Source organism: Carassius carassius, chromosome 4 (assembly GCF_963082965.1).
Source record: "Carassius carassius chromosome 4, fCarCar2.1, whole genome shotgun sequence".
Taxonomy (NCBI): Eukaryota; Metazoa; Chordata; class Actinopteri; order Cypriniformes; family Cyprinidae; genus Carassius; species Carassius carassius.
In genome coordinates this window covers 2896067-2910701 of record NC_081758.1, presented here as the reverse complement: position 1 = coordinate 2910701, position 14635 = coordinate 2896067, and the positions used below count along the sequence as shown (strand labels likewise).

At 36.4% G+C, this 14635-nt stretch overlaps 2 protein-coding genes across 2 annotated transcripts; one reads left to right on the top strand and one right to left on the bottom strand.

The window, feature by feature from the left end:
* Window positions 1-248: 248 nt before the first annotated feature.
* On the bottom strand, window positions 249-10861 carry LOC132132619 (GTPase IMAP family member 5-like). Its single transcript, XM_059545065.1, has 3 exons — window positions 10816-10861; window positions 10039-10119; window positions 249-1239 (listed from the first exon to the last, which is right to left on the bottom strand). Exons 2-3 carry the CDS (start codon window positions 10094-10096, stop codon window positions 587-589), a joined length of 711 nt encoding a protein of 236 aa, XP_059401048.1. The 5' UTR covers window positions 10097-10119; window positions 10816-10861; the 3' UTR covers window positions 249-586.
* A 242-nt stretch (window positions 10862-11103) lies between these two features.
* LOC132129211 (GTPase IMAP family member 7-like) lies at window positions 11104-13894 on the top strand. Its single transcript, XM_059540724.1, has 2 exons — window positions 11104-11224; window positions 12715-13894. The coding sequence occupies exons 1-2, from the start codon at window positions 11197-11199 to the stop codon at window positions 13494-13496; spliced, it is 810 nt and encodes a 269-aa protein (XP_059396707.1). The 5' UTR covers window positions 11104-11196; the 3' UTR covers window positions 13497-13894.
* The last annotated feature ends 741 nt before the right edge of the window (window positions 13895-14635 follow it).

The following is a 14635-nucleotide window of genomic DNA, read 5'->3' as shown; positions in this document are numbered from 1 at the left end:
CTTCCATTTGATTTTTCAAGGTTTTTATTTTTATTTTATTTTTTTACAAACAATAAATTCTGTTTGTTAATGTTAAAGGTATAATCTCTAACACTTCTACAGCACATTGGCATTTATAAATCTTGGTTAGTACTTGTTTTAATGACCAGCCACACTTATCTCTTTATTAAAATACCAACAGAAAATACACAAATTGTACACACAAATAAAACAAAGACAAAACAAAGTTTTGTTCTTTCAACAAAAAACTGCCTATATTGGTCTTTATTGTGATCTCATGGACTTATTGCAGCTTCATAGAGAACATCACATGATAAATGTTTTGTACATATTATACATCAGATAAAAAACATGGTCTGGAGCAGGGTATCATAATCGATAGATCGATAGATTCCATGGCAAATTGTATACATTTATAAAATATTATAACATCTCTCCATGACATGGTGGTTTTTATTCATTGTCACTTTTAATAAAATGCTACCATTATGAATTTTCGGCTTTCCGGGAACAAGTTGGAAAGAAAATTCAATGGAAGTTTCAGAATGCATTACACTTTTCAGAATGATTTCAATGATTGAAATGTTTAACAAAACTTTCTACTTTCTTTTTCTGCACTGTTTTGCTCTATCATTGTGTCAATCTTCTGCAGTCGATCATTCACCTGTTCTCTGTTACTCTGATCTTTATTGTTGAAGACATGATATCTGCCTCCACACTGATCTACTAGATCTCTTAATCTACAGTTCTCCTCAATGAGCTCCTCTACAGACTCTCCTTCCAAATGATCTCCACGAGTGAAGAGAATGATGGCGTCTTTTAACACCTCCTGACCAAACACCATCTCAATCTTCTGAAGAAACTGCTGCTCCTGATCAGTGAATCTGTCATCAACTCTGAGCACAATGAGAAAAGCATGTGGTCTAGGACTGAAAAAATAACTTTTCGTTATTGTATTCTTTAACTGTCCAAGATCCATCTGTGAATTGAAGAATCCAGGAGTATCGACTACAGACACTGATCTGCCTGAAACAGTGGCATGAGCAACTGAACATTCACAGGTTACTGAATCCATACTCCTCTCAGATCTGAACCTTTCCCGTCCCAGTATTGTATTTCCAGCTGCACTCTTCCCAACACCAGTTTGACCCAGAAGAACAATCCGTCTGGAGACTGCTGTCTGTTGTGTAGTAGAAGAGTATGTTCTAACAGGATTCCTTCTGGTCAGCCTCATTCCATCTATAATTATAGTATTATTAATATAGTTAGTAGTACATTTTTTTTTATTCAAGTTGGTACTGTATTATTTTATTTTTATTTTCAATATGATCAACCCCAACCCCATTTCTCATACTTTCAAAATCACAACACAAGATCATTGTATGGAGTGAGAATATTTGGTTTAATCACTAACTGTATGATCTTCTTTCCATCTGAATTTTTAATAATCAGTTCATTCAATAGCAATGCAATTCACATATGTGAATCACATAATAAGTGTTTTGGAAATTTACCTTACTTGTGAAAATACAAGTAAAGCACACACACACACACACACACATACATTTTCAGGTTTTATATATATGGTCCCCTGTGACCTGCATATCCCTCCCTCTCATGGTACTTTGTATGGTACTCATGGTAAGTTGTGATTTTCTCCCCAAACCAGTTTAGCACATTTACGTATAACTTCTAAACGTATAACGCTAAAAAATGTAATATATGAAAATTAAAGCATTGTTGGAGGATTCAGTCATTGTCACGGCGCAGTAGGACGCGCAGAGGAAGAAACGGGGTCTGGGTCCAAATGCAGGGAAGAATCTTTTAATTAGAACAAAACCAAAAACAACCAAGAGAAAAACAAAACAGAACAGATAACAAGGACAAAATCAGGATCAGGATCAGAAGCAACCGCAAGACACCAGTAACAAATAACAATAAATACAGCCAGACAGAGTGGTGTGTGAGACGAGAATATATAGTCCATGACAATGAGCAACAACTGTGTGTGTGATTGAGAGACAGGTGTGCAGAGTGAAGGTAAATGAGTCCGGGAGCAAGGGAGAAACACCGGTGTAGAAACTAAAACAATGATGAGCTAACAAGATAGGCGGGGTAAGAAAAGAGACAGGACAAAAGCACATGGCACCAAACAAACACAACACTCACAGAAGACAGTGACAGAAAGACAAAAAAACTGTGACAGAACCCCTCCCTTAAGGAGTGGATTCCAGACACTCCAAAGTAGAAATCAAGGAGGGAGGCGGAACGGAGGTGGATCAGGGGGAGGGATGGAGGGCCAGGCCCGTGTAGTGGGAGAGGGCTTGGAGAAAAAGGTAGAAAGGTTCGCCATAAGGGAACCGAGAGCTGATGGCGCCACCTCGGGTGAACTGAGAGCGGACGCCGCCGCCGGCACCACCTCGGGGGAACTATTGCTTGCCTAATCTCAGGCTGATGGCTTTAGCATGCAAATAAAAAACAACATGAAAGCGCAGTGGAATGCAGTGAGCTTGGTGGTGTTTCTTTGATGGATATTTTAACTTTAGAGGCTGTAAACATTTGTTCCTCAAATGCAACTCTCATGAGCTCCGAGCGGAAATGAAGACAAAAAAAAGCAAAGATACTGTATGTAGTAAATCAGGCTGTATTAATGAAACTCATAAAAGAATATTCGATTGCACTTATTCTTGTTTCTTTTGCATCAACCCAATGTGTTTTCAACCACATAGTTCTTTATGGTTTTGTTTTTGAGTTTTTGTCCATTTTCATCACATCAGATTTTATGGCTCATATAAAGTATAAACACGAAGCATGGCTTGGTTATGCTGTCATCAGATTTTACAATGACTGACACTGCAGCAAGGTGCCCAGTCCATCTCTGATCAAACAGTCTTTTCAGTTTTTCACCAGTATATTCAGAGGTGAATTAAGGTGGTCAGGGGCCACTGGGCTGCTCTTTGTGCGAGGCACCTCCTTAATCATTATGCTTTCCTAATGTTTTTTAGTGTCATACATGGTCCACACGCAAATAGTAAGGTGAACTGGCTACTCACACACATTGAGACAGCCAATCCTACAGTGTTTCCTCTATATTCCCAGAGTCTCCACAGAATTTGTGAGGCTTTTTTGTGGGTGCACATTTGTTCTTCTAGGGGGGTTCTCAGGATATGTGTAAGAAAAATTTGGTCATTTTAAATTTAAATGCATAAATCTGGTCCATTTTGAGAGCAGAATCAAGTGAGTAGACCAATGAAGAAATATGTGCTCTTGTAAAGTTTTGGGATCTAGTAGTGGTTTATTAATTGGTTGCATAGATGTGAATGTGATGGTTGGCACAATTTTCATTACATAAATTCTAATGCGAGTTTTGAGCAATGTACAGTAGCGCTTGTTTGTCGTTTCTCCAATCACAAACTTGCTAATGTTTACGTGGCTCAATGCAACGCAATGCGTAAAAAGACATGCGTAAATGTATAAGTCAGTGGATCTCAATTTCAGTCCTCGTGCCCCCCTGCTCTACAATAATGAACAGTATGTGGAAAACAATGTGTTTTTTTAAACTTAAACCACAAAAACACATTTCATTACACCAAATAATGTTATTTTTAGCAACATCATATGACCCCTTTAACTAATCATCTGGTCGTAAAATTATTTTCAGTTCAACTTTCTGAGTATGACGTGACATACAGCCAAGTATGGTGACCCATACTCAGAATTGTGCTCTGCATTTAACCCATCCACATACCGTGGGCAGCCATTGATGCTGCAGCACCTGGGGAGCAGTTGGGGGTTCGGTGCCTTGCTCAAGGGCACCTCAGTTGTGGTATTGAGGGTGGAGAGAGCCCTGTACATTCACTAGAGATTTAGACTCATAATCCAAATTGTGAGTTCGAGTCTCAGGCCAACAGGAATTGTAGGTGGGGGGAGTGAATGTACAGTGCTCTCTCTACCATCAGTACCATGACTGAAGTGCCCTTGAGCAAGGCACTGAACCCCCAACAGTTCCCTGGGACTGCAATGTAAATGATGTCCACTGCTCTGGGTGTCTGTGTGTTCACTGCTGTGTGTGTGCACTTTGAATGGGTTAAGTGCAGAGAACAAATTCATAGTATGGGTCACGTTCACTTTTTTATGTAAACTTAATAAGGTTAGCACAAACTCATAACAACAGTGGTATCTCCCGAAGATGCGATTGAGATGAACAATGCAGAGAATGCAAGTCTTATCTGCGGTGAAAGGTTCCAGTCCACAGTCCAATAATCTCATAAAAATCAACGAGGTCAGAAGAGCACAGGTAAGTGTCAAGTTGTCCACAAGGCCGAAGAAGGGAACACTGAAGGAGTAACCTTGAGACCAACGATGAACTAGAGTGGTGAGTGTGCTTTATAGTGCTCTGGTAAATGAGTGCAGGTGCAAGTACTCAATACTCCGGTGACTGAGGATGTGGTTGAGTGACTGGTTCTGTGGCTGTGGTTGGTGCATCAATAACCAGTTGCCCCTCCCCGATAGGTGTCTCCAGATATCCAGGAACGACGAAGAGGCTAACCTCAGCCCCTGGGAGTGGGACTCCCTAGGTGGAGCTGGTGGTAATCATCACATAATGAAGAGTCAAGGATGTCATCTCAGTCAACCCAAGATCTTTCTTCAGGACCGTAGCCCTACCTGCTGTCTCGTCACCTGGAATTTATGATTTCCTGGACCCGTCGACCTCGGGCAGGGGAGGAGGTACTTCCAGTTCTGTGGAAGGAGGGAGAACAGTATCAGTGACAAGTTTGAGTAATGATCCATGGAAGGTTGGTGGAAAACGGTATTGTCTGGGAAGCTGGAGGTTCTGAGTTACTTCATTGATCTGCCTCAAGATGGTGAAAGGACCTATGTAGCAGGGACTTAGCTTGCAGGGCAGGCACAGGCAGTTGTCTCGAGTGGAGAGTCAAACTCGATCACCTGGATGGTAGAAAGTGGTATCCCGACAACGGACATCCACCTGTATCTTCTTATGTCAAACTACACGCTGAAGATGGACGTGAGCTGTGTCCCATACCCTCTCACTCTCTCAGAACCAATAATCCATGGATGGTACTTTGGACAGTTCTCCTCTCCATGGGAATAGTGGTGGTTGGTAGCCGAGTATACACTGAAAGGGGGGGAGGCCGGTAGATTCCTGATGAAGAGAGAGTTTTGTGCATACTCGGCCCAAGGAAGGTATTGGCTCCAACAGTTCTGTTGGTTGTGACATTAGGCCCTGAGCAGTGTTGGTCATCTTACTTGAAAAAAGTAATTAGTTACAGTTACAAATTACTTCTCCCAAAATGTAATTGAGTTAGTAACTCAGTTACCACATTTTAAAAGTAATTAGTTACTCAGCAAAATAACTGTGATGTTATTTTTTATGTTCTATAACGCTATTACGTCCTATAACATCTTTAATATATAAGATGTTTATATTAACTGATTGAAGAATAAAAACACTATAAGTATTTTAGAAAATGTTGTATTTATTTGAACTCAATAGACTGCAGCCTGCCATATGATATGCATAGAAATAAAAACAAATAAAAGAAACAAATAAAAATAAAATTAAGTACAAAATTAAGACAAACAAATTTAAACTTGGGTAAAAATAAATAAAGGGAAACCTGGCCATTAGTGCAAATCTCTGTAACTGTATATTAGGCCTAAAGTTACTGCACAATAAACAAAACACTATCCAACTCTTATGGTGCGTTCACACCAGATGGAAATAGAGTGTCTGGCGCGAGTGATTTCAATGTTAAGTCAATGCAAAGACGTGAATAGACAACCTCCGAAAATTAATTATTATTAATTATTTATAAAAAAATAATTTTTTTTCCTGGGCATACCCTGCATGTTACAGAAACATTCTCGCCTTTAATTTCCGGTAACGTTACAGTTCGAGAACGCCATTATCGCTGATGCCGTCTTGTGTTTAGTGGTTGTCAGAGCATGCAGTGAGACAGCTTGAGCAGGGCACCGCCCTCCCAGCCAATCATAATCAGATTTACAATGGTGTCAGGCAGCTGATGTGTAGCCACTAGCCAAAGCATGACACCTCACGCTTTATTCAACCAAATTGTAGTAACGCGACACTTTACATTCTGAGTAAAGATAACGGCATTGCAACGATAGGAAAAGTAATTAATTAGATTACTCCGTTACTAAAAATTAAACTCTGTTAGTAACGCCGTTATACTTAAACGGCGTTACTCCCAACACTGGCCCTGAGGTAGTGTCCGACCTCTTGAATTTTCTCCTGAGTCTGGCCATTCATCTGCGGGTAGTATCTGGAAGACAAACTAACAGACACTCCCAACAGTTGGAAGATCTTCCTCCATACACTGGAAATTAATTGAGTCCCTCTATTTGACACTATGTCCTCTGGAATACCAAAGTGTTGGGAGACATTTTAGAAGAGGGTCTCTGGTTTTTCAAGGACTGTAGGCAGACCAATGAACGTTTGCTGGCCTTGGAGATTGGAGAATCGATCTACTTCAACAAGGATGCTGGTGAAGCCGTTGGAGGCAGGTAAGTTGGTGGCAAATCTGTATTCAGATACAGTGTCGGGTGAGTGGATTCTGGACAGAGCATCTGCTTTAGTAGTCTTATATATGGGACAATAGGTGACTATGAATTTGAGTTGAGTGAAGAATAACGGCCATCGAGCCTGTCTGGAGTTTAGGCATTTCGCTTCTCTGAGGTACTGTAAGTTCTTTTGGTCATTAATGACTTCAAATGGGTGATTTGCTCCCTCCAACCAGTGCCGCCACTCTTCGAGGGCCAGCTTAATGGTGAGAAGTTCTCTGTTGCCGATGTCATAATTCTGCTCCGCCAGGGATAGTTTCTTAGAGAAGTAGGCACATTGATGTAGTACAGGGGGCTCACCTCTCCGCTGGGATAACACTACTCTGACTCCAAGGGAGGAAGTGTCCACAATGAAAGGTCTTGTTGGGTCTGGGTGGCGAAGAGATGGAGCAGTGCAGAAGATCGCTTTCAGCCTTTGGAAGCATTCATTTGCCACCATATCTTGTGTATTATTACTCACTTTTAATCCATAATAGAGCACCTTTTTATCCATAAGTGTCGCACCTGCCTCAACATTTCGCACTGTTTACAGACACTGCCTAAACATACAGATCATACAATTCTACACTTATTTACCACCTTATCTTAAGATGTATTCCTCTCTTCCATAATGAAGCGCAGCACTTAAGTGTCACTCCAACTATTTGCCAGTGGTGACAGGCCACGTGGTAGGTGGCAGGGGCAGGGACATACAGTGGTGGCAAGCTGAGTGGCGGGTGGCAGCTGCCACTCCCATGGAACCCCCCGTGGGATTAAAATGTACCCCCCCCCCCAGTTATGGGCCTAAATGTAAAGATTATCTTTATTTGGCTTATGTAAAAGCAACCTGTTCTCATGAAATGTGTATCAACTACATGACTTTGTTTGTATTTGATGTACTATTTATATGCAAAATCTAGTTTTCGCATGCTACACACAAGTTTGAGAAGCATATAATATGCAGTTTTCACGTGCATATGATATCCTTTTTTTAAGCATAAAATATGATACAAAAATTTTAAGTACACAAAAGACACACCTAACCCTAACCTTAACCACAGCACATCATATGCACCCGGAAAGTCGATTTTGCATATAAATAGTATGCCAAATGCAAACCTAAAATTGTGCTCTTGATTTGCCTTTTCATGAAAATGGGTATGACCTTGTTTCAAAGCCTCCAAACGGCTGAACTAGCAAGCACAGCCTCACTATAAAAATCTGATAGAAAATACATGTGAAATATCAATTAAATAAATGAATAAAAAGTTTAGTTAACACTTTATTTTGATAGTGATATTGATATCTGTTGTGACTCTACAAGTTATCAGTAGCCATTCAGTGGCATGTGAACAGTTAACAGTGAATTCACACACGTAGAATTAATAGATAATCGTATGTATTATGTTGATAGATTATAGACTTTCTACTATCAACTGTTTTTCATTTTAATTAGATAGTCCTATCTACCAATGCTCAGTGAGAATATCTACTAATAGTCTGCTGACTATAAAATATAGATTACTTAACAAACAACAGATAACCAACTAATCTTTAATTGACAGTCGATAGATGGTGAATTTAAGATTTTGTTTAGAAACTTATTTTTAATCATTCAATTTAACCTCTTTAAATAAACATTAATTTGATGCATTTGAAACCCATTTTTTACTTACTCATGTGTCCTGTCAATATGTCCTAACTTAATACTATTGACTTTCAACTGACAGATTGATTTTGAGCTGTTGGTTCACAGAAAGTTAGTTGACTGTTGGTTAATAAAAAAAACGCAAAAAAAAAAAAATAATAAAAAAATTTAAATGAAAATAAATAAATAAATAAATAATATTGACAGTCAAAAGGATCTTTTTGTAAAATCAATAGATTAACACTTGAAATGCAACCTATAGTTTATAAGCAGTTAATTAAATGTCTTTTACTTGTTTGTTGAAACAGTGTTGGAATGTTGAATGTTAACCGAAGCACTGTTGACATGGCTACAGATAGTAGAATCTCAACAAATGGACTGTAAATATAAAGTTTCTCCAGTGCAGTGATGCTGTTAATTCTGCTCAAACAGAAGAAACATATATATATATATATATATATATATATACAGAACAGACCAAAAGTTTGGAAACATTACTATTTTTAATGTTTTTGAAAGAAGTTTCTTCTGCTCATCAAGCCTGCATTTATTTGATCAAAAATACAGAAAAAACAGTAATATTGTGAAATATTATTACAACTTAAAATAATAGTTTTCTGTTTGAATATACTTAAAAAAAATCCTGTGATGCAAAGCTGAATTTTCAGCATCATTACTCCAGCCTTCAGTGTCACATGTAACATCAGTCTATCACATGATCATTTAGAAATCATTCTAATATTCTGATTTATTATGAGTGTTGGAAACAGTTCTGCTGTCTAATATATTTGATGAATAAAAGGTTAAAAAGAACTGCATTTATTCAAAAAATTAATTCTAATAATATATATTCTAATAATATATTTTCTTTACTATCACTTTTTATTTTTAATTTAATTAAGAATTAACACATCCTTGCTGAATAAAAGTATTGATTTTATTAAAAAAATAAAAAGAAAGAAAAAAAATTACTGACCCCAAATTACTGACCATTGTATTGTTATTACAAAATATTTATATTTTAAAAACATAGCTTCTTTTTTTTTTTTTACTTTTTATTCATCAAAGTATCCTAAAAAGTATCACATGTTCTGAAAAAATATTAAGCAGCAGAATTGTTTCCAACTTTGATAATGAATCATCATATTAGAATGATTTCTAAAGGATCATGTGATAATGATCCTAAAAATTCAGCTTTGCATCACAGAAATAAATGATAATTTAAAGTATAATAAATTTAAAAACAATTATTTTAAATTGTAATAATATATCACAATATTAAATTTTTTTCTGTATTTTTAAATCAAATAAATGCAGGCTTGATGAGCAGAAGAAACTTCTTTCAAAACATTAAAAATAGTAATGTTTCCAAACTTTTGGTCTGTACTGTATATATATATAGAGAAAGAGAGAGAGAGAGAGAGAGAGAGAGAGAGAGAGAGAAAGAGAGACAGAAAGAAAATACGTATATTACTTCAAAGTTTTTAGGGGAGAAAAAATTGCATCAATAATCTTCGATAAGATCTGCTTAATACATTATAACCACTACATTAATTTGGTTGATTTTCTTTAATACAACTGAAATACTTTCTATATAAATATTTATAAAAAATTTTAAGTTAAGTTAACAGTTTAGTCAGAATTTAAAAGTGATGTGACTCCAGTTTACAATGTAAAGATTATATTTATTTGGCTCATGTAAAAGAGTGACAAGACCTTGTTTCAAAGCACCCACATGTCTGAACTAGCATGCACAGGCTCACTACAAACATCAGAAAGAAATATGAAATAAATAAGTTTATTCTCACCAATTTCATGTCCAATATTTTTCAGGTATCCCCCATGTCTTAATTCTGCTGCCAACATTTCTTCTTTTCTCCTGTGCAGTGCTGTTGTTAAGTAGAAGAAGAAACAAATACTAAGAATAACTTATGATGCGGGAAATTCCAGCAATCATTAATTCACCACAACTTGTGGGCTGAATGAACAAAATATTCCACACAGACTGTGAGATCAAATAGCTACTTGGTAAGTAACTCTTTCGGGGAGATGTAATATTAGAGCGACTGAAAAATGTGCACATGGGTTCACATCTCCACTTCATGTCTATGCGCTGCGAAACAGGAGCTGGGACAGAATTGTCCCTTTCACGGTCGGGTCAGTGATGCAGGCAGCTCTTCAGTGTGGATGAGAAACTGCTTGAAGACGCTATATCAATGATTATATCATCTTAACATGTTTATAAGGCCACATATAGGCCTACATTTGTTTGTTTTATGTGCAAACGCTTTCCTGCTGAGTTAAATAAATCTGGACTGGCACTCCGTTTGTAGGATGGCAGCCAGAATAACTGCTGACACAAGTGAGTACCATAACTTCTTGCTAAGAGGAACACAATACAGTTTCCTGCACAGTTTATGATCTCTGTTAGGAAAAATAAATAAAAATAAATAAATATAAAAATAAATTATATATTATTATTTTTATATACTATATAAACCATATAGGTATTGAGAACAGAATAATTAAAAACAAATCAATAACACTAAACTGAGTATTCTGAGAGAAAAAAAAAAGAGACAAACCTGATTGCTGGTGTCTCTCTCTGTCTGTTTCTCTCTCTCTCTCTCTCTCTCTCTCTCTCTCTCTTTTTCTGATGTTGAATTCTTAAGTAGTCTATATGTTATTTAATGCAATTGAATCAGAAGTCACTGTAATTAAGTGTAATCCCTTACTTTACTTTATCAAGCAAAAAGTAATTAAATTACAGTAAATAATTACTTAAGTAACTAATAACACCCAATACTGCTCCTGAACAAGAACACATGTGAAGTGCAGTCCAGGAATGAGGTGGAGCCAGCAGAAGTAAAGGTTTTTTAACCAAGTGTGAACAATTTTACAATGTCAGTGTGCGTTCAGTCTGTGATTACAAAACCACAAATAGCTGAACATTTCTACCTCTTTCAATGGACAGCCAATACAGACCGTTAAACGGTAAGGTTATTCTCATGAGTGGACTTTTTTTTCTTCTTAATCATATACTGTAATTTTTGCATTGCCATTGTAAAAAATGTGTTATTTTTAACTGCAACTATAATTTCTGTATAACAGAATGATGGCTGACAATAGTAAAAATGAAAAATAACAAAATAACAAACTAAATTAAATATGAAAACAAACAAATACATGCTAATGTCTTAGCCTAATGTCAAGTTTTCAGTTGAAATTGAAGCACTTTTTACAGCAAGTAAAAAAAAAGTGTCTTCATTGCAGATGAAGTTGGTTTGATTTATTTGTCAGTATTCTTCAAATAAATGAATGCTTCAGACGTCTACAGTACATGTTGCAATAGAAAGACATTTCAGGAATATATTTTTGAATGCTTAATTTAGCGTTTGTTTGTACAAGAAGAAAGGTCAACATCATATATACATATATGAGAACACCATAATAAAGAATAAATGCATTTATTATAGACCTATTATAGACACAGTAGCAGGGCCTACAGGCCTACTCACTGTTACAGTCATGGCGGCATCATTATATTATAATTAGAACAATACCATTATCATACCAATTTGTAAAAAAGAAGTATTTTTAACACAATGTTCTTGTTATTTTAAATAACAGAATTGAGATGACGCAATCATTGTTATACAGTTTTGACAGCAACTGAACGAGACATTGTTAAACTGCTGCTAGCTAAAGCATCTAAGCAGAGACTGAATTACCAAATTGTAACAAAAATTAGGCCTACTCTGAATTTAAACCCTTCGTATTTCAAGTTGTTACTACATTATCACGAGAAGACTCCAATGGGAAGGTAAGGTGGAAGTACAAATACCCGGCCTTGTGGATAGGTGGAAATGAACTGATGTGATTGTGAAAGGAGTCTTTGTGTTTCAAATTTCAGGAAGTTTATTCTGAATGATATAGTGGGATAACAGCTTGATATTGAAAGTTTAATGTAAATTGCAGTATAAAGGTTTGTTTAATTTGTGTGAAACAAGACTGTCGATAAATAAAAACTATTTCCTGTAAAACTGCCAAAGAGGTTTGTTTTATTTAACTCTAATCTAATAAATAACAACACACACACACACACACACACACTATCTTAGTGGGGATATTACATAGACTCCCACTGATTTTATATCAGGTTAACTTTTTAATCACCTAACCCTAACCCTAAAACTATCCATCACAAAAACATGAAGAATACTAGATTTAAATAAGATCATTTTTTGGACAATTTATACGGCTTTTAAAAATTGAGGGCCAGACAAATATCCGCTATGTAAGTGAGGACATTTGGTTCTCACAAGATTAATGAAACAAGTACATACACACAGAGAGAGAGAGAGATACTGTGAAATATACAATATGTACTTTATTGTAAACTAGTGCTAAATAATTTACAGTTTTCCTCTGTTTAATGTTACACCCAAGTAACCAACGGTAAATATATTTCTGGCGCTTTTCAGTGATGGAGAATCCCATTCAAGATATCAATCTTCTGCTGACTGGTAAAACTGGTTCAGGAGTGAGCGCGTCTGGAAACACTATACTGGGAAAATATGTATTTCAATCCAAAATGAGTTCAAGCTCCATTACTGACAGTTGCCAAAAACACGCAGTTGAAGAGTTGAAGAGAAGAATTACAGTAGTCGACACCCCAACTTTCTCAAATTCCAGAAACATTGATCTGACGCTGGAGTTAAAGAATGGATTGAAGAAGTGCCCTCCAGGAATCCACGCGATCCTTCTGGTTCTCCCTTCAAACAAAACACAAGCTGCTGATGTCCTGTTTTTATTCAACCAGATGTTTGGTGAAAATGCCATGAAGCACACATTAGTCCTCTTCACACAAGGAGACGAGATTGAAGATCAACTAATAGAGGAGTGTGGAGGGAGATTCCACCTGCTGAACAACAAAGATCTGAACAACAGAGATCAGGTCATAGCCCTCCTGAAGAAGATCGACCAGATGGTGTCTGAAAATCAGAACAGCTGCTACACTTTACAAATGTTTGAGAACCAATCATTTAAAATATTTCTGCCGGGATTTATAAAGACTGAAATTCTGTATACAGCCTTTTTTTTCCTGTCCTTCTGTGCAATTTTTGGTTGTGTTGAAGCATGGAATGAAAGTTCTAAACAGATTTGGCACAGATTTCTAAATGGTTGTATTAGTGGATTCCAATCAGCAATTATAGATTTTGTGTTGGCATGCATATGGATAATTCTGAGCTGGTTTACTGGGTGATGTACATGCAAACATCCGAACAAATGGCTGGCTTTCACATGTGGTGTTGTTGGAGGGATCATTGGAGGGTTTCATGGTGAAGAAGGTGTATTGGCTACACTATTGAGAGGGATACAGTCTTATGTCAGTCTTATGGTACGCCACATGGCCTCTCAAACTTGAACCAGTTATCTGTTGGTCATTCTAAACCCCAGGTGTTTGACACTGCTTATAATTAACACAGGGTTAACAATTAGTGTCACTAATTAGATGAAAGCAACATACAAAATGTTTACATAAAGATTGCAGAATTGTGCTTCCTTATATTACACTGTTGACAATATCAAGCCTTTATTGAATAGACAATAAAGATAAAAATAAAACCATCTCTTCTTCACTCCAACCATGCTTTCTGTCATCATTTAATTATTTTCATTCAAACACAAAAACAATTGTTTGTGCAACACACTTTGTTTCCATAAATGTTGAAAGTGTGTGAATATGAGGCATGTGAAAGGCTCTTGGTTGCTAAACCTCTAGTCCAGGGGTGTCCAAACTTGGTCCTGGAGGGCCGGCAGAGTTGGGCAAGCTACTCTGAGAAATATATATATATATATATATTTTTTTTTTTTTTTTTTTTTTTTTTTCACAATTACATTTATAACTTAATAATTGAGGGACGTTTAAAGGTTAATTGAGTTATGATTGACCTTTATTGAAGACACCTGATGTTAACAAGCAGAATCATCAAACGAGAAAATCACAATTTGTGGGTCACCATTATAGTGGTCAGTGTTTGCTTTAGTTGGGATCTTGGCTTGTAACGTTTGATTTTTTCAAATTTGTGTGTCAAGCCAAGAGCAAAAATCATCGGGTGGTGATGATTATGGTTTAATGTAATCGTTGCTTGACCTTAATCACTGAACTCATTTACAGGCTCTTCTGTTCTTCTCTATCATTATTGATTGTCACAGCTTTGATTCCACAACGAAAGAGTCTTTATTTTCTATACATTTTGTAAGCGTCTCTTGTAATTCTGATATTTTTTTATCCTTTATTTTATAAAAAATATTTATTAATAATTTTATAATTATATAATATAATTATTTTTATAATTAATAATATAAATAATTTTATCCATTATCCTTATGGGTGATCTA

Bases quoted from the DNA above. Each gene is read 5' to 3' on its own strand.
- LOC132132619 (XM_059545065.1), bottom strand. From the start codon at position 10,096: ATGTTGGCAGCAGAATTAAGACATGGGGGATACCTGAAAAATATTGGA. The intron at 1,240-10,038 runs GTGAGAATAAAC...CTATAATTATAG, and splicing joins AAATATTGGACATGAAATTG to ATGGAATGAGGCTGACCAGA.
- LOC132129211 (XM_059540724.1), top strand. From the start codon at position 11,197: ATGGACAGCCAATACAGACCGTTAAACG. The intron at 11,225-12,714 runs GTAAGGTTATTC...GGCGCTTTTCAG, and splicing joins CCAATACAGACCGTTAAACG to TGATGGAGAATCCCATTCAA.